This window comes from Episyrphus balteatus, chromosome X (genome assembly GCF_945859705.1).
Source record: "Episyrphus balteatus chromosome X, idEpiBalt1.1, whole genome shotgun sequence".
NCBI lineage: Eukaryota > Metazoa > Arthropoda > Insecta > Diptera > Syrphidae > Episyrphus > Episyrphus balteatus.
This window is the reverse complement of record NC_079138.1, coordinates 5353363-5377581: the sequence shown is the minus strand read 5'-3', so window position 1 is coordinate 5377581 and position 24219 is coordinate 5353363. Positions and strand designations below refer to the sequence as shown.

Genomic DNA, 24219 nt, shown 5'->3' with positions numbered 1-24219 from the left:
TGTTAACTAAATTTTGGAATGTGTTTGCTAATTTAATTAGTTACGTTTATATTTTTTTTTTACAAAACATTATTTTCGTCTTGGTTTTATGTTCAAAAATTATGTTTTCTAATTTGAATAGGTTTCGAATGAATACTCTGGTTTATTTTTGAACGAAAAAAATGACTGTTTAACAAAAATAATAACAATAAAAAGTCAAAAGAACAAAGTTGCGTCTTACATGTCTCTCACAGTTATTAACAAATTAGAACGTGTATTCAAATATGATGTAGATTTTAATTTTAACGAGAAACTAATAAGGAAAGGTGTTGTTACATAATATTTTCGACCAATCACTGGAGCAAATCTAATCACCGGAACATGTGGCGAAGTGATTTTCTTTATAAAACAAGTTTTTAAATCCTTTTTTGGACGATTTTCATAATCTTAATAAGAGCCCCAACTCCTCCACTTCACTTTTGTACAATGTGTGAGCTAGTTATCCTTAGGCGATTGTTTTGTAAATTCGTATTCTGGAATTCCTGTCTTTTTTCTTTGATCGATATATTCGAAGATAGCTGCACTGTCATGTTCATGCTGGCATGTCGAAATTTTCTGGAAAGCCTGGCCTTCTACAGCAACCTATGCAGATATTTCTTCCCAGATACATACTCTCTGTATTCCGTAGTAAAGTTGTCTTCTAATTCACTTCGATGAGTGCTTTTTCATCTAAATTTTAAGAGGAGCACATTGACCAAACTTTAAAAACCGTTTACATCTGTTGAATTGGATTTCAGATTAGTAGATTAGTAGAGGATAGTAGATTAGATTAGTAGAGGAGTTTACAAAAACTTTTCATTTTGAAATCTTTTTATAGTGTAGCACAAAAAATGTTCAATATCTTCGTCTTTTGGCTAATTTTTTTAAATTTTTTACATAAACTACGGCTAACAGTGAGCAGTGAAGTAATGTGTTTTTTTTTTTTTTTTTTGTACTCATTTTTGGACTTTTCCGGATTTCTTCAAGGCACAAAATTTTTGTTATTTATAAATAAAATTTCGCCTTCGTAGCAAAATTAGTATTCTAGTGCACTCCAGAGTACTCTAGATTTTTAATTACTTTTTACACCTGCTTACATATTTTAAATATGTTTTAGCGTTTTTTGTTATTTATTTTTCCATACAGAAAGATTTTCCATCACTCTTGAAATATTATAAATCATAGGGTTACTCCTCCTCAGTGGAGTAAAGCAGAACGACGTATAAGATTCTTAAGAGTTTTCAAAATTTTGTTCTGGAGGACGTTATTTTATTTTTTCGATTGATACATAAACTCGTTTAAAAAAAAAACGAACTAAAAGATTGCATCAATGGCAGAGCTTTGGTCCGAAATTTATACTGCATGATATTTTTTTATAGGAAAAGAAGATAGATTTGTTTGCATCAAATTTCAAAGCATGATTTTTTATTACCATTATAAGAATCTATCTAATATTTTGTTTTTTTGATACTAATGAGAGTGATTGATTTAATTTGTATATAATATAATTCATATAAAAAAAATATATATATTTATGTCAACTGGTGGTAAAGTTTGTAGATGTTGATTGAAATTGAATAAATAAATGGACAGAACACGTTCAAAAAATTTAAAGTTTTTAGTTAACTTAATTTTCTGAATGGAAATTTACATTTACCCTAAGGCAAGAGAGATGCTTTGACTGACTGATGATGATGACCAATAAGCGATCCGAAAATTTTAAAGTTTTTTGAACGTGTTCAAATAAAATTAAAACAACTACAGACTAAGAACTACGACTAGTTTGACAAAAGCCCACAAAATTATATGATTAGTTTTTTCAACAATATAATATTTCCTAATATAGATCGAAAGTACATTGAACAGCCTATTAAGCCAGCTCCACCACCAATTGTGACAGTGCGTCAGGTGACATCTAATGTCAATACCAATACCAGTACTTCAAATTATTCCTCCACTTCCCACAATTCACTATCATCATCTAGCAAGGTAAAAATTAATTAGTTTTACTGCTCCAATCCAATCGAAGTTAAAATTTCAAATTTTACATTTACACAGACTGTCAGTAACAACTCAAGTTCCTTTTCATCAACAAACGTTTCATCAGACTCAACAAGTACGAAAAAGAAGAAGTATGGTTTGAATGCTCCAGGTTCACCATCAAGATCACGAAGTGCTACTAAAGAGCTAATACGTAAGACTCAAAAAATTATTATTTTCAATCAAAATAATGATTTTTTTTTATTTATTGACAGTACCACCTGATGATTCATTAATGTGCAAGCCACAATTTTCAAAACCACTAAAGGATCTTACGATTAAGGATGGCGAACAACTATTGCTAACATGCACAGTTGAAGGTGATCCAGAACCACAAATTACATGGTCCAAAAACGGAAAGGCAATTTCATCATCAGAAATTATGGATTTGAAATATAAAAATGGCGTCGCTACCTTAACCATCAATGAGATCTTCCCTGAAGATGAAGGCATATTTACTTGTACGGCAACAAATTCAATTGGATCAGTAGATACCAAATGCAAGCTGACTGTAAAACGTAAGTTTATTTCAATAAAGTAACGGAGAGGACATATTGACACTAGTTTCCAGTTTATCTCGTTGGAGAATCAATTAAAACTTGGTGAGACTAAAGGGCTCATCATAACCTCGAGGTTGTTGAAGTTCCTAGATAAATACGGTAACGGAGAAGAGGCGTACTCGTTTTATCAGTTAATAGAGTCTACCAAGAACGTTAATAATAAACGTAAATCTGACGGTTATCTAGCTAGTATGAACTTTCAAAACTCTTCCAGTCATATCCCAGAGAAAATGTCTAATATGTTTGTTGATTATTTTAAAAGTGCCTTCAAAGATTTCTCTTCAACAAGCACTAACACACTAGAATATACACATCTTAATTCAATTAGTTTTTCTATTTCTGAGGCTTAAAACTAGATTAATGTTTTAGTCCTGGTCCAGATTGGTATACCATTATTTATGTTGAAAAAATGTGTTTTTTTATATTTTTTATCCATTATTTATTTTTTTCAACGAGTCTTTAAAATGTTGTAAATTCCCAAGTATTTGGAAATATTCTTATCTAGTACCAGTTCATAAATAAGGCCCTATGAATTTAATAACAAATTATCGACCTATAGCGAAACTTTCAGCTGTTCCTAAACTGTTCGAGTCTCTTATCTATGAAATAATTTCTTTTAATAGTTCATTTGTTATATATGAAAATCAACATGGTTTCGTGAAGAAAAAATCTACGGTCACTAATCTATTGCAGTTATCTACTTTTTGTTTGGATTCATTCGAAAATCATTCCCAAGTAGATTGCATCTTCACAGATTTTAGCAAAGCATTTGATAAATTGAGTCATAAAATACTTCTAAGTAAATAAAATAAAATTGGACTCGATGATCATACCTTAAATATAGATAATATAGTGTTATGTTTAGAAGAAACCGTTCTTGTCAATTTAAAGTTAATTCTGGTGTTCCCCAAGGGAGTCACCTTGGCCCTTTGCTGTTCATTTTATTTATAAATGGTCTTCCATCTGTATTAAAACATTCAATGACATTAATCTATTCTGATGATGTTAAAATACTTAGAAAAATTAATTCAATTACGGATTGTGAACAACTACAATATGATCTAAATACATTTTGGGAATGGTGCAACAATTGTTTGATTTTAAATATAGACAAGTGTAAGACAATGAGTTTTACACGCAAACGTAATTTAAACTCGACGCGTTTACATCGTGAATCTAGTTTTTCTGATCTCGTAATCGTATTAGACTCAAAAATCAAAATTAACATTTATTGACCACTTTAATTATATTATAAAGAAAGCTAATAAAATACTTGGCTTTGTGAAAAGGTTTTCCCGGGATTTTCGTGATCCTTATGTAATTAAAATCCATTATAGTCGTCTCAATCAGTTAATTAAAAATTTTAATAAATTCTTTATTCTCATTGGTTCTACAAATTATAACTTTAAATCTGTAAGCTTTAAATGTAAATTTTTTGCTCTGAGTAGTTAAAATTTTGTTATATTGAAATTTAGTTTTAAGTAATTTTTTTTTAACGTTAGTATTTAATGTATTTAAATAAACAACAACGAGATAAACTGGATTAAAAGCATCAAAATATTCTCAAAGTAAAAAATGGAATAGCCGATTTATTTTTAGATTTAATTTTAATTTTATGAATCTTGTTTTTTTTTTTTCTTTTAAATAGCAATGGAAAAGAATTCAGCTAAACGTACAGCTAGCGGTGATAAACCACCCAAAATTGCCAGTCACCTTGAATCACGATTTGTCAAAGATGGTGAAGCAGTAACACTCGCTTGTCGCATCATTGGCGCCGAACATTTCGACGTTGTTTGGCTACACAACAACAAAGAAATCAAACCCTCAAAGGACTTCCAATACACAAACGAAGCAAATATTTACAAACTACAAATTGCTGAAATTTTCCCTGAAGATGCTGGCACATACACCTGCGAAGCATTTAACGATGCTGGCGAGAGTTTCAGTACATGTACAATAAATGTATTAGTACCAGGAGAGGAACCAAAACAACCAACTTTCACTAAATTCCCATCTTCGGTGACAGTTCAAGAAACCGAATCGTGTACGTTCGAGTGTGAGACACAAGAAACTCCACTTCAATTGACTTGGTTTAAGGATGGCAAACAAATTGACGAAGCAAGTTCCAGATTTAAGTTTATCAAAGATGGAAATAAGTACTCTTTGGAAATTGTTAAATGTACAGCTACCGATGTTGGACAATATCAAGCCAAGGCAATCGGCAAGAAGGGTGAAACCTTTGCTTCATTCTCAGTTAATGTATTTAATAACTGAAATTGAAAAAAAAAACTCCTAACTACTACCTACTACGAAAAAAAAAAAATAATGCCTGTTTCTCTATTTCTCGACAAAAAGGAATTAATTTAAGCTCAATATTCAAATATTTATTATTACTATTTATTTATTTATTTTATTTAATTTTTCTTATAAGTTAAATAATTTTGTAAGTTTCTGAAAATGCTCATCGGGAATTTAGTTATAAAAAAAATCTCTCTCTCTCTCTCTCAATTTGTTTGCTAATTTAAAAAAAAAAGTTTTACACTAAAAAAAGTAAACTAGAACTTTTACATTTTTAAAACAGTGTTTGCGACTTTTTTCTCTTCGAAATCGTATTCAAATATAATTTATTTAACAATATACGAATAATATAATTTATGTTATTTACTTTTTCCTCTTTTTTCATTTCTTCTGTATGATGATGATGGCACTTATATAGCTCTAAGAATTAAATAAAAAATTTAGTTAAGTTTCAATGAAAAATGCCGACCATCGCGGTTCGATGTCGTTTAAGAAGAACATTACTTTACAACAAATCTCATTTGAATTGTTTTTGAAAACATTTATTTTTTCAGTTCGATAAGTTGATGGATATGCCTGGATTTTATTGTTTTCATTTTAATATATTTTTATTGTATCAATTTAAATTATGAAACGAAAAATTTATATGTTCAGATCTTGTTTTTCTTTTTTTTTTTGTTGCTTTAAAAAAAAAAAAAAAATATTAAATAAATAAAAAATTCTTGGCAGTATTTTCCAAAAAAAAAATGTTGTTTAGAATTTTTAAATTCATATTTTTATTTTGTTTGTTTATTTAAAATTTACTGCTACTTCTGCTACATGGCGCGTTCAGCGGTTGATAGACTACATGACAGATGACACTGGATGGAGAACTTCCAGCTTGTGTCAATTCTGGGCTGGAGAAAACATAAAAAACATTTTTTTTTATAAGAAGGGTTAAGGCTTAACTACATTGGCTTAAAAAGTGAAAAAGTACAAAAGTGAAAATTTTCAAACTGATTTTTATATAGTTTTTCGGGCTGGAAAATTAAAACAAATGATGCAGAAAGCTTATTTTTTGGTTTAAAAAACAAAAAAATTGCGGTAGCCAGAAGAAAAATATTTTCACTTTTGTACTTTTTCAAAAAGTGGTGTATGTAGTTAAGCCTTTAAGCCTTAACAACATTGGCTCAAAAAGTGAAAAAGTACAAAAGTGAAAATTTTCAAACACATTTTTCTATAGTTTTTCGGGATGAAAAATTAAAACAAATGATAAAGAAAGCTTATTTTTTTGTCTAATAAACAATTTGTATACTCTTTTCCACAAAACAATTGCGCTAGCCAGAAAAAAAATATTTTCACTTTTGTACTTTTTCAAAAAGTGGTGTATGTAGTTAAGCCTTAAAGGTATAACTACAACGGCCACTTTTTGCAAAAAGTCAAAAAGTGAAAATTTTCAAACTCATTTTGTGACAGTTTTTCCGACCACAAAATTAAAAATAATGATGCAGAAAGCTTATTTTTTGGTTTAAAAAAACAATTTTTGTAGTTTTTTCCAAAAACAAATAGCGCTAGAAAGAAATTAAAAAATGTTACTTTTGTAAATTTCCCACTTTTTCACTTTTTAGGTCATTGTAGTTAAGGCTTAAACGTGAGTTTTCACGTTTGTAACAGGCCGCTTCCACAAGAGACATTTCTCTCTAACACCCCTTCAAGTAAACGAGTCCGACCTCGGCCCGAATCCGCTTTGCCTCAGGCGGAGCTGAGTCCAACTTTGACTACGAAATGGGTCCGAAGGCGGCTCAAATTAGTATGGAAATTATAATCACCGCGGAGCCGATTTTATATGTATTGGTTCTTTCACCACGATTTCTCCTTCAACTTTGTGTTCATACACAAAAAGTTGCAAGTGTGTGAGTGCAACCCCGTTTTTCTCGGTCGGAGTGTCTTTTCTTGCTTGAAGCCTGGTACGCTGCTCGCGCTAAAATTTAGCTGAGATAAAATTCCCATACAAGTTATCGATAACTTGTATGGGATCCATTTTAGCTCAGATAAAATTTTTCGATAATTTGTATGGGAGCTAAAACTTAGCGCGAGCAGCGTACCAGGCTTGAAGGGACAATATGGGCCTTACCAATAATAGGTGTGTTTTTTATTACCACCGGGCTTAACTGGTTAAAAAAAACGCCTCGGGGCTTAGCGAGAAAAATTGGCAGCACTGCATACTAAATGTTCCGAAATCAGCTGAAACAAAAAAATATAAAGTTGTCATATTGTAATGTTTTATTCCGGGTTCACAATAAAACTTATTTCGTTTATTTTAACTTCCACTTATCTTTCCGTTCAAATAAGAACACACTTTATTTCAAATCAATTTACTTTTATTATTCGCTCAAACAAACACACTTTTCAATCACTTTATTTACTACTAACAATTTCCAACACTTTATTTCACTTTGTACTGTACTCTTTCACATTCAAGATTAAACTGTCTCCGGTCGGTGTCCACGCTGCCCTTTTATACCTGAAATTCGGAATTCGAGAATGTCTTCGAAGGTTCTCGTCTTTGCTTCTCGAAGCTTCCTTTCCAAGAGGGGGCGCTTCATACTTCCAGTCCAGTGGGATATTTTGGGATATTCAGCAGTCGAGGGAATTTCTTTGGATGCGTTCAGAGGGTAGTTTCTTAATTACTAAAGGTCCGTTCACATTTCTACCTTTACTGTAGCAGGTAGTGTGTTCAGACTTTTATCTTAAAAGTAGTTCGGTAATTCATCGTTACATTGCCCCCCTCTTAGGATTGTTCGTCCCGAACAACTCCATTGCTACTTTCACCATTATAACGATGTAAACGGTCACAATGAACTACCTTTAATTTGCCTCTTACCCCTCTCTGTATACGGTAAACCACGTCGTTGATTCTGGTTATTACTGTGTAAGGGCCTTCCCAGTTTTGTTGTAGCTTCGGTGATAGTCCCTTTTGTCGGTGGGGATTGTAAAACCACACAAGTTCTCCTTCTTGAAACCCTGTTGCTGTCGCTCGCGCGTCATATCTTGTTTTCATCCTGTCACTAGACGCTTTTATATTTGTCCTTGTCCGTTGGTGAATGTCAGCCAGTGTTTCTTTCAGGTTATCAACATACTCATCTATTTCCTGTGGCTCATTTGGAACACATCCGAATTTTATCTCACTTGGCAGCCGTATTGTAGAACCAAAAAGGACTTCCGATGGTGTATGTCCAGTGGAACTATGTGTTGCACTTCTATAAGCCATCAAGAATAATGGAATATGTCGATCCCAGTCTCGTTGATTATCGTTGACTACTTTTGACAGGTGTTCTTTAAGTGTCCTGTTAAATCGCTCAACCATCCCATCAGATTGTGGATGAAGCGGTGTTGTTCGCGTCTTCTTGATGCCAAGGAGTGAGCAAACCTCTTGAAAAATCTTAGATTCGAAGTTCCTTCCTTGGTCGGAATGAAGTTCCATGGGTACTCCGAACCTGCTCACCCAATGAAAGACAATCTTATCCACAACTGTTTTGGTTTCCTGGTTTGGGATGGCAAATGCCTCAGGCCACTTGCTGAAGTAATCCATCACTACGAGGATATACCGGTTTCCTTTGTTGGTTTCGGGAAAAGGACCTGCCACGTCTATTGCAATCCTCTCAAAAGGTGTGCCCACATTGTACTGATGCATCTTGCTTTGCATTTTTCTAGCTGGTCCTTTGCTAGCGGCACAAGTATCACATTTTCGGCACCACTTTTCAACGTCTTCTCTCATACGTAACCAGTAGAATTGCTGGCGTACCTTTTCCAGCGTCTTGTTGATGCCTAAATGGCCTCCAGAAGTTCCCTCGTGCATCTCTCGGAGAACATCATTAACCTTTGACTGAGGTACGATTAGTTGCATTACATAAGATTTACCATCTGCGGATTCCCACTTACGCCTGAGTAACCCTTCTTGCACATGAAGTGAGTCCCATTGTGCCCAATATGCTTTGAGATTGGGGCTTCGGTCGGAGATGTCGGCCCATTCTGGTTTCTCTTCATGTTCCTTCCATGCAAGGATGGGTTCGATGTCCGAATCTTCCTGTTGGGCCATCCTGAGTTCTTCATTACTCCAGCCGCAAATGGGATCAGCTCTCGTTCTTCTTACAGCGACAACTTCCTTTTCCTCTAGCCGTGTGCAATGCTTGCAGTCTTGCTTGCACGGGCGCCGAGATAATGCGTCTGCATTTGAATGTAGCTTTCCTCTTCGATGTTGAATCTGACATTGATACGTCTGGAGTATCTCGATCCATCTTGCTACTTGACCCTCTGGATTTTTGAAGTTCAAAAGCCAATTTAGTGCACCATGATCTGTGCGAAGAAGGAACTTCTGTCCATAGATGTACTTATGGAAGTGCTTTGTTGCCAATACCAGAGCTAGAAGTTCCCTTCTGGTCACGCAATAGTTTCTTTCTTGTTTCGAGAGTACCTTGCTGAAATAGGCAACGACCTTTTCTTCTCCGTCATGAACTTGCGATAAAACAGCACCAACTCCAACATTACTTGCATCTGCGTCAATGATGAATTGTTTGCCTGGAGTCGGATAGGCCAACACAGGAGCTTCACATAACCGTAGCTTCAGTTCCTGAAAGCTTTTCTCACACTCACCTGACCATTTAAAGGGTTTACCCTTCTCCGTAAGCTGGTGCAAGCTTTTGGCGATTCTCGCAAAATCCTTCACGAACCGTCGATAGTACGTTGCCAGACCGAGGAAACTCCGAAGTTGATGCTTGTCCTGAGGGGTTGGCCAATTCTTCACAGTGTCAACTTTTTCTGGATCAGTCATTACTCCTTGGGATGAGATGATATGCCCCAAATATTTAACCTCGGTCTTGAAAAGTGCACATTTCTTTGGATTTAACTTAAGATGTGCTTCTCGTAGCCTCTGGAATACAGCCTTTAGGTTTTCACAATGGTCATCAAATGTTTTCCCGTAAACGATGACATCATCCAAATAGACTAGGCAAGATTTCCAGGTTAATCCATTTAAAACGCACTCCATTAAGCGCTCAAAAGTAGCTGGGGCATTACATAGCCCAAACGGCATGACATTGAACTGCCACAGACCATTTCCTGTGGAGAAAGCCGTCTTTTCTCGATCTTCTGGATGGATTTCTACCTGCCAGTAGCCACTCTTCAAATCCAAAGTCGAAAACCATTGTGCTCCTTCCATTGCATCTAGAGTATCGCTGATTCTTGGCAGTGGGTAGCTGTCTTTCTTCGTCACATCATTCAGCCTGCGGTAGTCGACACAAAATCGAGTGCTTCCATCCTTCTTTTTGACGAGAACTACCGGTGATGCCCAAGGGCTTTTGGAATTTTCGATCAGCCCGTCTTTCTTCATTGTCGATATCATTTCTTCAACTTCACTTTGTTTGGCCAAGGGGAGACGTCTTGCTGGTTGACGAATCGGCCTAGCGTCTCCTGTATCGATTCGATGCTGCACCAGTTGTGTTCGGCCGTATTGCCCGCTGGGTGAAGAGAAGATATCAGCATATTCATGAAGAAGCCTTCCAGCAACATTAAGCTGATGTTGACTCAAGTTGTCTGATTTGAGAATTTGAGTCTTTAGTTTCTCAGAGTTCATAGTCATCTGTGTGTCCATCTCGTTGATCTTAGTTATTGCGGACACAGATTCACATTGCCCAACAACTTCTCCTTTCTTAAGCTTGATTGGGTACGGTTTGATGTTAAGTATCCGTACAGGTACCATGTTGTTCTTTGGTGCCACAAGAGTCTTCCCGATGATGATGTTTTCGGAACTTTGCTCAACTTCTGGTTCGACCATGAGGTATCGATGGTTTCCAAAGTTCCCCTTTAACTTCGTCCACACAAAAACTTCTGAAGAAGGAGGCAGGCACATGTCTTCTTTGATGACAGTTCTAATTGTTGTTGAGTTTTCGCTGCCATAGACCATTGGAATCTCTACATTTCTGTATTTCAGGACTTGATTACCGATATCCAAAATGATTCCATGCTCCTTCATAAAGTCGATTCCAATGATGCACTCGTCACATATATCTGCCACCAAAAACACATGTAAAAACTTTAGTTCTGCTATACGGATCTCAAGACGAACTTCTCCGTACACTCTTGCTGCTTCTCCTGTGGCGGTCTTCAGACGATAGCTGTTGATGTTATGTAGCCACGTCATCTTTACCAAGTCTCTTCGTACAATAGAGGCGGTGGCACCGGTGTCAATTGTAGCCACGTGTTGGTTATTGTTTATGGTTGCCTCTACTGTCAGACTTTTGTTGTCTCGTTTAGTTTGTGAGACTTGAATTGTGGTTCTGGGGCCATCGATACCAGAAACCAGCTTCTGCCCCTCGAAGTTGGTTCTTACTCGTTTCCCGAATGGGAATCAAGTTGAGGATGAGTGTTGGTTGTATCGCTTACCTGTTGTTGGGCAATATTCCTGTTTCCACAGTGCTGGCAAGCACTTCTTCTTGGTGGCAATCTGCACTGCCGCTGGAGATGTCCTGTCTTGTTACAGTTCCAGCATCGAGCAGCTCCGTCTCGCTGGTTTCTTTGGAATGCGAGTTTTTGACAAGAGCATTCCTCCACTGTAACTTCTCTTACCCGATGAACGCCTTGAGAAGCCTGTTCTGCTGCTTCCATAGTGAGTGCAAACGCTAATGCTTCAGGAAGGGAACGTTTTCCAGCTGTTCGAATTGCTCGCTGAAGATTTATATCAGATACAGCACGTACAAAGGCTTCTGTCGCAAACTGATTGATAATGTCGTCTCCTGCTGTCGGATATGCCAGATGAGCTAACCTTTCAATATCTGCTTGGAGTTGTTGCAGAGTTTCTCCTCTTTTCTGGACTCTTGTATTGAGTTGGACGCGGAAGACTTCCTGCATATGGCCATCTCCAAAGCGTTTTTCAATGACCTGGACAAGAGCGTTAAAGTTACCATTCTTTTCTGGTGGTAAAGTTTGTAACAACTCAGCAGCAGGACCTCTAAGAGCAAGAGTCAGCGCTATACATTTGTCTTCGTCATCCCAGCCATTTGTTGTGGCAGCTGCCTCAAACTGTTTCTTGTAGATCGACCAAGAACTTTGTCCATCAAAGGTTGGTGGATGCATTTCCTTCTTCTTTGAATACTCACCAGAACTTTCTCGGGCCTTAATTTTTCGAACCTTGTCCAACTCTTTAGTAATGTCTTGGAATTTCTCTTCGAACTTTGTGTGCATTGCCAACAGCTTTTCTTTGTTTTCTTCAACACGCTCGTCAAGAGCAGTGAACTTCTTCTCGAAATCACCAAGCTTTCCCTCTAAAAGATTTTTCTGTTCTTCTAGAAGATTCTTTTGCTCATCGCGATGTTCTTCTAGATGTTTCTCCATTTTTTCGAGAAGATTCTGTTGTTCACTCTTTTGCTCGGTACGTTGTTTCTCAATTTTTTCGAGAAGATTCTGTTGTTCACTCTTTTGCTCTGTTCGTTGTTGTTCCATTTGTTCTCTTTGTTCATTGCGTTGTGTCTCAATTTGTTCAAGAAGATTTTTCTGTTCATCCTTTTGTTCTTTACGTTGCTGTTCCATTTGATCTTTCTGTTCTTCAAATTTTGCAAGGTGAACAGCCATCATGGATGACATATCGGAACTAGTACTTACTCGTTCTTCTACCATTTCAACTTCGAATTGAAATGTATCCAAATCTTCGTTTTTCTGGGTTAAATAATCCTGCAGGCGAATAATGAGGTCATTTTTCGATCCAGCAGTAGGAAGACCTCGTTTAGTTAATTCCGCCTTCAGCTCAGTCAAACTTAACTGATTCAATGTCTTACCCATTTTAACTTTTCAAAACGCGAGCACTTTTACTTATTTCAAAATGTTTTACACTTTGTTTATTGTTAAAACACACGCGCACTTTTTATTTTATTCGCGAAATTATCTGATTCGCACAAATAAATAAGTTTTATCCCACTTCTGACACCAATGTAATGTTTTATTCCGGGTTCACAATAAAACTTATTTCGTTTATTTTAACTTCCACTTATCTTTCCGTTCAAATAAGAACACACTTTATTTCAAATCAATTTACTTTTATTATTCGCTCAAACAAACACACTTTTCAATCACTTTATTTACTACTAACAATTTCCAACACTTTATTTCACTTTGTACTGTACTCTTTCACATTCAAGATTAAACTGTCTCCGGTCGGTGTCCACGCTGCCCTTTTATACCTGAAATTCGGAATTCGAGAATGTCTTCGAAGGTTCTCGTCTTTGCTTCTCGAAGCTTCCTTTCCAAGAGGGGGCGCTTCATACTTCCAGTCCAGTGGGATATTTTGGGATATTCAGCAGTCGAGGGAATTTCTTTGGATGCGTTCAGAGGGTAGTTTCTTAATTACTAAAGGTCCGTTCACATTTCTACCTTTACTGTAGCAGGTAGTGTGTTCAGACTTTTATCTTAAAAGTAGTTCGGTAATTCATCGTTACAATATTTTTCGCTTTTGGGGTTTCTTGTGTGTTTTTGAAAAAAAAAGTTCAATTAACTATTAAATAAATATTTAAAATAATAATTGTCCTTCCAAACATCAGTTTTGATGTTTTTAAACAAATTCTAAACAATTTACGAACAAGTTGAGTTGGTAGCACAGATTTAAATCTGTTGAAAAAGTTAAGCCCAGAGAATTCTCCGGGCTTAACAGCTAATCCCAAGGGGCTAAAGTGTTGTTGCATTTAACATGTAAATTCCTTAGACCGGTGGTAGTAAAAAACACACCTAATGAATCGCTACCCTTCAAGCAAACGAGTCCGACCTCGGTCCGAATCCGCTCCGCCTCAGGCGAAGCTGAGTCCGACTTCGACTACGAAACGGGTCCGACGGCGGCTCAAATTAGTATGGAGATTATAATCACCGCGGAGCCAATTGCATATGTGTTGGTATTTTCAACACAATTTCTCCTTCGACTTTTACCCCGTTTGTATGACCGATTCAAAGATAAAATTGAATCTGAATTGAAATTTCGATCCAGGTATATGACTATACCAGATCGAGGAATCGAATTGAAATAGAATCGAGAAAACACAATTTTTCTTTTACATATATTTACAGTAAAATAGAAAAATCTAATCAAAAACATAGTGCAAGTAAAACGATCCGATGCAACTGGTCTTGTATCATTGCAAAAGTGCAAAAGTGTAAAATTTTACAACACTACAACAACAAAATATACGGATTAAAATTTTACAACAGTCTTGCAGTTTTGCTATACCCTAGACCTATTGCAAAATAAAAATACAATAGAGTAAAATTATTTTTGACAGATGGCAGCTCACCGTCTCGTCGCCCATGATAAACAGTTTGTCTTTTTTATTCTGTTTATTATGGTTGTCGTCTTGTCGGTACTCATTTCCCGTAATTTAGTTTCTTTTGATGTAAAATAATTTGTGAAAATTAATTAACCCGAACAAAACAAAGAATTAAATTATAAAAAATGGAAAAAAAAGAAGAAGCAACAGTGGAGGAACAACCCTGTTAAAAAAAAAAAACATCATGGATTTCATTCATGCTTCAATATTTACTATAGATAAGAAAAGGGGCGTTCACGATTTGTTGTAAAAAATAAAATTTTACATTTTTACTAGGCCTGTTGTAGCAGATCGTGAATACCCCTATAGACCTTAATCTTGATTCAATTCGGATTCAAATAGCCATACAAACGGGGCATTTGTGTTCATACACAAAAAGTTGCAAGTGTGTAAGTGCAACCTCGTTTTTCGCGTTTTGAAGTCCGAGTGTCTTTTCTGAGCCCGGTTTTCTTGCTTGAAGGGTAAAATTCTCTTATAAAAAGAACGCACTCGCACTTTATTAATTCACTGAACACATTCAATGAAACCGACCAAATCCAATGCAAAAATTATATGAGACAGCAAGAACGAAAAAAAAAAACGAAACAGATTCATCATTCATATGATGTTTTTTTTTTTTTTTTATTAAAAAAAAATTTATTTGTCAAGAAGTTTTAAGTTATTCCTCCTGCCCAAGAAAAAAAAAAAACTATATAAATTAATTTATATACCAGCTAAAAAAATGACAAATATTCAATTATAATTAAAAAAAAAAAAATAACTTTTTACTTAATAGAAAATTACAAAAAATAAAAGTGAAAGAATTACGAAAAATTAGAAATCAATATTTTTTCGTGTTGGATTTGGATTTGTTGAACGAGTGTAAAAAAAAATAATTGTCATTGCGTGCTGCTGCTGCTGCTGCTGCCGTCATCATTTCATACCACTGCTTGCAACCTGCCGCTGCCGTGCCGTGACATTTGAATGTTTGTGGTAGGTAAAAAAAATAGTCAACTTTCCTTTATTTTTTGACTTTTTCTTGTTACAAAGAAGCAAACACTAATCAACTCCTGTCCTGAGTCCTGCCTGATAGAAAACCAAAAGTATTTACAACAATTTAAATCACAATGTCATCGTCAGCTATATACGTTCTCGATGTTAAAGGAAAGGTAAACAAAATAAATAATTTAACAAAAAATAGAAAAGAAAAAAAAAACTCAAATTCAACTTTTTGAAAAGGTTTTAATATCTCGAAATTATCGCGGTGATATTGATATGTCAGTGATTGACAAATTCATGCCATTGCTAATGGAACGCGAAGAAGAAGGCTTAATAACACCAATCCTCCAAATGGCCGAATGCACATTCGCCTACATCAAGACAAACAATTTGTACATTGTTTCGACGACACGAAAGAATGCAAACATTGCTCTAATATTCGTATTCCTTCACAAGATTGCCCATGTCTTTGTCGAGTATTTCAAAGAACTCGAAGAGGAAAGTATTCGCGATAATTTCGTTGTAATTTATGAATTACTAGACGAATTAATAGACTTTGGCTATCCGCAAACAACTGACAGTAAGATCTTGCAAGAATACATAACACAAGAAGGCCACAAATTGGAAATACAACCCCGAATACCGATGGCAGTGACAAATGCTGTTTCGTGGCGTTCGGAGGGTATTAAATATCGCAAGAATGAGGTGTTTTTGGATGTAATTGAGTCGGTTAATTTGTTGGCCAATGCAAATGGGAATGTGTTGCGTAGCGAAATTGTTGGTGCAATTAAAATGAGAGTTTATCTGTCGGGAATGCCAGAGTTGCGTCTGGGATTGAATGATAAGGTTTTGTTTGAAAGTACTGGACGTGGGAAATCCAAGTCGGTGGAGTTGGAAGATGTGAAATTCCATCAGTGTGTTCGATTGTCAAGGTTTGAGAATGATCGTACAATTTCGTTTATTCCTCCTGATGGTGAATTTGAATTAATGTCTTATCGATTAAATACACATGTAAGTTAAGGATTATTAGATTTGAAGGTTTCATAGGCTGAAAAGCACCAAGTCAAAAAAAAAAAAATATGGAAAAAAATCCAAATCTAGTGGTAAAATATGAGCAAAGTTTAACTCTAGAGTAAGTTCTGGTAATGCGGTACACATTGTTTTTAAGAAACTAACGATAGCAGAAGCATGTCTTTTGAAGCAATAGGTGACAACTTTTGTGTAACGAAAAATGCGTACTTACAAACGGTTACGTGATGTTTTTTTTTGAAGGCATTACAAATTGCATTTCCAAGCGTTAAACAAGCAATATCCAGAAAAATATAATTTTTTTTAGTAGATCAATTTGTTATTGGTCTACGTGATTTCGGTATGATTTTGTTTAAAATCTAACTTTTAATATATTTTAAAATTTTTTTGTACAATATCACAATTTCCGCTAATGTGGTATACTTACCATGCTCTAATGTGGAAGAGTACACTAAATTGGAATATACCAACAATAAAACTAATATTTTATCTTAAATTAAAAAAAAAACACAAGTTATTTTTAATCTTATATTGCTTTTTCCTTCATTTTTAATAAAAAACAAATAAAAACATCTTTATTGTTTATTTCAAAAATGAAGACACTCATAAAATATATAATTTTATATTGGAAAAGAGTATACCACATACGTATGTGTATAATTGTGTATCACACTAGGCTGATTCAAAAAATTTTTATCTTTTTAATGGTTCATCAAAAAGGCTAGATTTAATCATTTTCTTGTATAAAATTGAACGCTCTACAAGATTGCATTTATGAAATTAAAAAAAAAAAGGACGCGAAAAATTAATTAAAATTATTTTTTAGTTGAAAAAATGAATAATTCGAATTTATTGAAGAAATCTAATATGATAGTTTAAGGGGTTTGTGAGTTATATAAAAGGATCTGTGAAACCAAAACACAACATAGAATACAAATATTCGAAAATTTTTTGAAAAACAATAATTTCGCCAAAAAATCGGAACAAAATGAGAAAAAATTACTTTTTATATTTTAAAGTTGAATAACTTTGAAACGCGGGGGTAAATCAAAAAAATTAATAAGAGCTTTTTTGTAGAGCGGACAATTTTATAAAAGAAAATGATTTTGTCAAGCCTTTTTGATGAACCATTAAAAAGATACAAAATTCTAAACACAAATACACAATCTTTCCCATACAAATCGTATGGGAAATAGAAAATTGCGATGCGGCGTAACTAAATGTTAACATTAAGGGCTGAAACTTTTACAGTATTTTTTTGTCGTCATTTCCAAAAATATTTTCAACAATGCTTTGAACAAAAAAAAAAAAAATTTTTTTGAATCAGTCTAGTATCACACTACCCTCCACTTTCCAAATGTGGCATTTTCGAGGTCAGCGCACATTTTAATACAAAACTTTTTTCAGAAACAAAAAAAAAAAAAAAAACACTGCAAAACATTAAAAAAACGAAGCTAATATACTACTGCTATACTTCCCAAATTTTCGATACGTTTGATTCTTTATTTTCAAAAATATGTTCCAAAAACAAACATGTATACCACAATACCCGACTTTACTCTACTAATATCTGTCATATATAAGTTTGATCCAAAAGTGTTTCGATTCAAATTGAATCGGTCATTGCAAAAACCACTTAAGTCTCTTTTTTTTTAAATAGTTTTTTTTTTAGCTGAATATCGTTTCTCAAAGGGGTAACTCTATGAAAAAGTGGACACGAATTTTGAACAAATTATGCAGATAATATTAAGTGCTACTTCTCTAACATTGAGGGTCTATTAAACAACTTTTCTTGCCTTCAAACAATAATAAGTGAATATGGCTGTGATATATTAGTACTAACTGAGACACATTTACAAAAAAACATAATCTTGCTGAAATACAACTAGATGGTTATTATATTTTCAACTGTGATAGCGAGTCTAGTCATACAGCAAACAAACGGCAACCCTTTATACAAGTTGCAAAAATAGATTCTTTGTTATATTTCCTTATGGCTAGAAATTTAATTTAAGGAGTAAAATAATCTAAAAGCATTTTTAAAGCATAAGCTTGCCAAATACAGAAAAATTTCACATGAATGTGACAGAAAAAAAAAAAACCCACAGAAAACACGATACTTCTAAAAGTGACGATGACAATATCCCCTTCTGATTGCTAAAATAAAATAACATTTGAGCAAGATTCGTTACACAATATCCGATTTTAAAATTACTTTACTGAAAATGCATTTATTCTTTATTCTTGAAACAATAAATCGCAGGTAACATGAGTTACCAAATTAGTGTAACATGAGTTACCTAAATATTTTCAAATTTTTCATCGAAATATTGAATAAAATGTTTGGTTTTGTCAATAATTTTAAAAGCTTGTAATTTTTTATGAATGGTATCTTCATTAAAAACAAATTAAAATTCTAAATTCCACAGAAAAACTTCATACTGTCGGACTCTTAAAATTCATGTCCGATTTTTGTAACGTGAGTTACCAACAGACTTTTTTTATTTTTCCAAAGCAAATGCTCAAAATAAAGAAAAATGTTTTACTTAATTATGAAAGTAATAGTTATGCTAAATTCATTATTATAATAAATTCATTTATATTGATTAAATTATATATTTCTTGCTAAAACAACTTAAGTCCAAAATAGTTTTTCGGGCTTTTTTCGTTATTGTTTCTTATAAAATATGACGGTTTCTTACAACTTAAATACTAAATTAAGCTTAAAAAAGTCCTTCGAGCTTCGTTTGCTTGAGCATAACGCAGTTTTTATTGGTTCCTGAAAAATTCTTGGACTTAAATGGTTTTTTAAAATGATTCATTCATTGTTATTTTATTTAAAAAATAATATTCACCATAAGATTCAATGGTAGCGTATTTACTTTAACTCGTTGTATCTCCGATTTCACTTTTTATGACTTGGTTGACTTCAGTTTTTAGCCCTCAATTTAATTCAGGAATGAATAAACAAAAGGTAGTATCCATTGTTTTTTAATGAAATAAGCTTTTTAAGACAAAACTACACATGAGCCGTTTTTTTTTTTTTAAGTGATATAGGTCCAAAAATGAGTTAACCCTCTGTCGGCATACGGGTGCGAATTTGGCAACAAAAATGTTAAAATTATTCATTTTTCAAAAAAGTGATCGCAAAACATTCTCTTTATAATAGTGTCAGTTTTCATATTTCATTCTCTATCAAATATTGAGACCGAAAAAAGTTATAACGACATGAAAAAGTAAAAACCAAATTCGCACCCGTGTACCTTTGACGTCACAAAAAAAGGGTGTGTCTACAGAAGGTTAATGATCAAATTAGAAAGATATTTCCATCCTCTTATTTTGTTATTAATCACAAACTCAAATTTTATTATTATAATTTTTTGTTTCTTTCAATGAAGTCTAATTGTAATTTTATTTTATTAACTTAATAGATAAATCAGTTCCTGATAAACTTGATTATTCATAAAAATAAGTAATTTTTTAATTTATTTTTACTTTTAACACTGAAAAAATATAACTATAGTAAAATATTTTCTATTAAAAATTTTGACTTATGCTTAAAAGTTTTGTTTTATTAGGAAATACGGCGCCTTTTGTTTATTCACTTCTCAATTAGGTATTTCATATTTTTTTTAAACTATAATTTTTCTTTCTTTTTCTTTTCTTAAAAAGGTTAAGCCATTAATATGGATCGAATCGGTTATTGAACGTCATGCTCATAGTCGTGTTGAATATATGATCAAAGCCAAATCGCAATTTAAACGTCGTTCGACGGCAAATAATGTTGAAATTGTCATTCCAGTGCCAGGTGATGCTGATTCGCCTAAATTTAAAACTTCAATTGGCAGTGTGAAGTATGCGCCTGAACAAAACGCCATCACATGGACAATAAAATCTTTTCCGGTAAATATAAATTATTATTTGTAATGACAAATATACTACAAAGTCGGTTGAACGGTAAACGGGGCAAAAAGAAAAGCATTTTTCTGTCTTGAAAAAAAATCTTTACAAAAATCATTTTTGTGAATGCAGTTTTAAAGTATTTCTTTTCCTTTAGATATTTACTTGTAAATAGGGGTAAAAAGAGATAGTAAACGGTAGATCGTAGATAGTTGAATTTTTTTAATCGAAAAATAATTCAATAGAAGAATGGTTACAGGCAACACAAAATTCTATCAAATTTTAAAACAAAGTTATGAACGGTTTTCTTAAATGAAAAATTAAAAACCTTCGACATAATTGTTATTATAAATATTGAAATTTTTTGTTTGACAATTTAAATGATGCCACTGGAAAAGTGAAAAAAAAAATTTGACGTCTGATACATATTTTTTTTAAGGCTCTAGATTTTGAAATGTGATTTTTGAAAAGAAACCTACTTTTTTAGCGTTCTTTTGGGCGGTTTGTTATTTTAAAGATTTTTTTTTTTAACATCTCAAGCTTACCGAACTTAAAGGCATTAATGATGCGCTTGCTTATAAAAAAAATGGACTTTTAAAATGATATTTGATATATTTTAGGAGGATGGTGGAAGGAAAAAAAAGTTAGTCTATAAAATAATTTTATTGGAAATGGTTAGATCAAAAAGCGTCGAGCGCTTTTTTCAAACTTTATAAAAGAACACGCAATAAAAATGCGCTCTACGCTTTTTGATCTAACCATTTCCAATATGTCAATTATATTATTTATAGTTTTTAGTGCGTGATAAAAGCGTATCATTAGTTTTTTAAACTCTATATTTTACCCCCGATGCAACTCCCCAGGTTTCGGTACACCAAAATATTGTGTTGTTTTCTTTCAGTTCGATACGATAATTGGAAGTGTGTCAAAATTAAGTTCCAAGATTTTATTACATTATTCTGAGTTAGTTTGTCAGTTACAAGTGAAGCTAATAAAAGCGTATTAAAAAAGATAACTTCTTTTTACTTTTTCCATGAAAAATTAGTGATTTCAAAAAATTATTATTATACTTTTTACAGAACATAAATAAAGACTTGAATATAAATTTATTCTTTTGAAAAAGTATTTTGTTGCAAGCTTTTATCACAAATTAATAAAAGAAAAAAAAAAGGTAATTTGTTAAGCGATTTCTTGTAAATTAATGATTGATTTAACAAATGTATTCCGCTTTTCTTCAAAACAAACTGATATAAATATGTAGAGTCTAAATCCTTAGCTAAAGTACTATACTATGAGATGGTATTATTCGGCCTTATCAGGAATTCTATTTTTATCGGAAATTTGCTACGACTCGCGAAAAAAAAAAAACAATCACGGAATCCGTTCGTAATGGAAAATTTCATACAAATCGTACAATCGAATTTTGTGATTGTTTTTTGCGGAATCACAGAACATTTCCGATACGATGGAATTCGTGATAAGGCCGACTATTAACACAGCGACATATAAAAAACGTTGAAATGAAAAGATAATGAGTCTCGACACTTGACTTGTAATTCTTCTTAATAATAAATTGTTAAAATTCCAACTCAAATATTTAAAATTTTATTTGCAGGGAGGAAAGGAATATTTAATGCGTGCTCATTTCGGCCTTCCCAGTGTCGAATGCGAAGAAACCGAAGGCAAACCACCAATTCAAGTTAAATTTGAAATCCCTTACTTTACTACATCTGGCATTCAGGTAAGATATTAATCAATAGCTATTGATAAGTTTAATAATATTTTTGTTTTTATACTTTTACTACAGGTTCGTTATTTGAAAATTATTGAAAAAAGTGGATATCAGGCTTTGCCATGGGTGCGCTATATTACCCAAAACGGTGATTACCAGTTGCGAACCAATTAAGCAACAAAATTATCCCCTCCTAATCATTGTCTACTGTTAAACAAAACATAAAATACAAAATTTACCGGAAAACAAAAAAAAAAAAATCAAAGTTAATTATTTTTGAACAAACGTATATTTTTTTATTGTGTAGAAAAAAATCGCCGTTTATATAAAATTTAATTTAATCAAATTTTGTTGAAAATATTTTAAACAATACACATACAAACAAAATTATGAATACATTCGAACATTACCATTATTTAAATTGTTTTTAAGGCTTGAGTGTCGTTTGTTGTTTTGTTATTTGTCAACTATATTTTATTTGTCTTTTTTGTTTGTCATATATTCGTTTACATTTTTTTTTTTTTTTGATTGATAAATACAAAAATTTAAATAAGTTAATAAAACTACATTATACTTGCACATATTCTATATATAATATTTGTGTTTTTGTTTTATTATTTGTTTGTTTTTTTTTTTTTTTCAAACACCAATTATTTGGCTCAAACACTTACATTAATAGAGCTTACAAATAATTTGAAGAGGACTTTTTTTTGTTTATTTCGTCTCTGAAACCTGAGAAGCGTGTAGTAAGATATTTTGTAAAAGAGCATGAAAACAAAACATTGTTTGTTAAAAACTAAAATGAAGAAGCGGCGTTTAACGGTGGATATAAAGATTAGCTAACAGATGGCGTTCAAACAACATTTTCAGAAAGAATTCCAGTTACACACTTTCCAAGTTTCAATGACGATATGATCTAATTACACCGGCAAAAAAAAAGTCGTGATCATTTACTTTGTTGTAATTGACTTTAGTCTACAGAATTCAAAACTGTTAACAGATTAAAGCCTAGTACGCAGATCGGCTGAAATTCTTTAAATACATTTTGGCTGGACTAAATATTTGAGTGAATTTAGTAGGGAAGCTAAAATTTAGATCTATCTACGTATATTAGGCTTTATTCTATAACGTCTGCTTTTTCAGCTTTAGTCATCACTATTTAGGCTATTTTCTTGGGAAGAGACAAAATGCGTTGGCATGAACATAAGGTCAAAGTAAAGGCTTGTGGTCGATATTTCATATTTTCACAGGATTGACCCTGTCTTCACGTATGAAGGCTTTTCCAGGGATAAGTGATTTATTTGGACTCCTTAGGTCTAGTCTAGTCTAAACGAGTAAAACGTCGTTTTGTTTGAACAGTTTTGCTACTCTTCGGACCTTAAACTTGTTGGTGAATTCTGAGTGAGGCTAGCAATTTTATAATCAAACCGAATTCTTTGGATTTTGATTATAGGAATTTTGTAGTGAACTCTTCAAATAGTATATATATGAAAAACTTGAAATGGACCCTGCTTTAAAGTTTTTCATATATATTTTTGGATTTTGGATCGAAATGGATTTATGGATTTCTATAGTGAGAATACAGACGAATTGATAACCTCCTCCTATTTGGAAGTCGGTTAATACATAAATAAAAGCCAGTTGAAAATTAAAAATAAAAAAACTTTGATTACTTGCAAGAGTTTTAATACTCGAAACTTACGAGTTTTTGAGGTTATCGTAAGTAAAATGTTTTCTTAAAAAAAAAATATTAATTCAGTAAAAGAAAACCAAAATTATTTTACTTTTATAAGGGCCAGTTGTACAAAAGTGATTTACTGTGGTTTAAGCATGGATTTATCTTTTTAAATGTATATATGTACATTGAACCAGTGCTAAACCTCAGCTTAACCGCGGATTTATAAAAGATAAAAGTTGACGAACCATGGATTAAATATTTGTACAATTGGTCCTAATTAAGTCATGCCTATTTTAATGACCCACCGCATTGTTAGCATTGCAATAAATTGAATCTATATATTGTTCAAAAACTGTTCTTTTCTTGAAAATAAGTCAGGAAAATGTCGATTACTGAATGTGCATCAGTAAAAAAAGTTTTTGTAGGTGAAAAAATTATTTTCTTATAAAACATCGTATTCATGAACACACCCCAACTTTTTAAACGTGAGAGCTGAGAGATTCGCATTTCACCTCAAATTTCAATGTGTATATCTATCTTCCTTTGACTTGTTTAAAAATAGTACTCAGTCTAATATATCTATCCTTATCCTTTATCCTTATATGTCCTTTCAACAAATTTTATGAAAGAAGAAAAAAAAATACT

General features: G+C 33.0%; 2 protein-coding genes across 35 annotated transcripts in view; both read left to right on the top strand.

Annotated features, from left to right (window-relative positions):
* The window catches only part of LOC129920696 (twitchin), a 70286-nt gene extending 65342 nt beyond the window's left edge, over positions 1 to 4944 (top strand). For all 33 annotated transcript variants that reach the window (XM_056002193.1, XM_056002225.1, XM_056002211.1 and 30 more), the window contains 4 exons: positions 1865 to 2007; positions 2077 to 2212; positions 2274 to 2576; positions 4267 to 4944. In XM_056002193.1, the coding sequence (XP_055858168.1) occupies positions 1865 to 2007; positions 2077 to 2212; positions 2274 to 2576; positions 4267 to 4892 (1208 nt within the window). In that variant the 3' untranslated portion in view covers positions 4893 to 4944. The remainder of the gene's footprint in view (positions 1 to 1864; positions 2008 to 2076; positions 2213 to 2273; positions 2577 to 4266) is intronic.
* Positions 4945 to 14913: 9969 nt separating this feature from the next.
* Positions 14914 to 22123, top strand: LOC129920658 (AP-1 complex subunit mu-1). 2 transcript variants are annotated; one of them, XM_056002099.1, is made up of 6 exons: positions 14914 to 15229; positions 15290 to 15405; positions 15476 to 16246; positions 19937 to 20167; positions 21780 to 21905; positions 21972 to 22123. In XM_056002099.1, the coding sequence occupies exons 2-6, from the start codon at positions 15364 to 15366 to the stop codon at positions 22068 to 22070; spliced, it is 1269 nt and encodes a 422-aa protein (XP_055858074.1). In that variant the 5' UTR covers positions 14914 to 15229; positions 15290 to 15363; the 3' UTR covers positions 22071 to 22123. The 2 variants fall into 2 exon arrangements, with proteins under 2 accessions (XP_055858074.1, XP_055858072.1); XM_056002097.1 differs by having other exon boundaries at positions 15287 to 15405.
* Positions 22124 to 24219: the final 2096 nt, after the last annotated feature.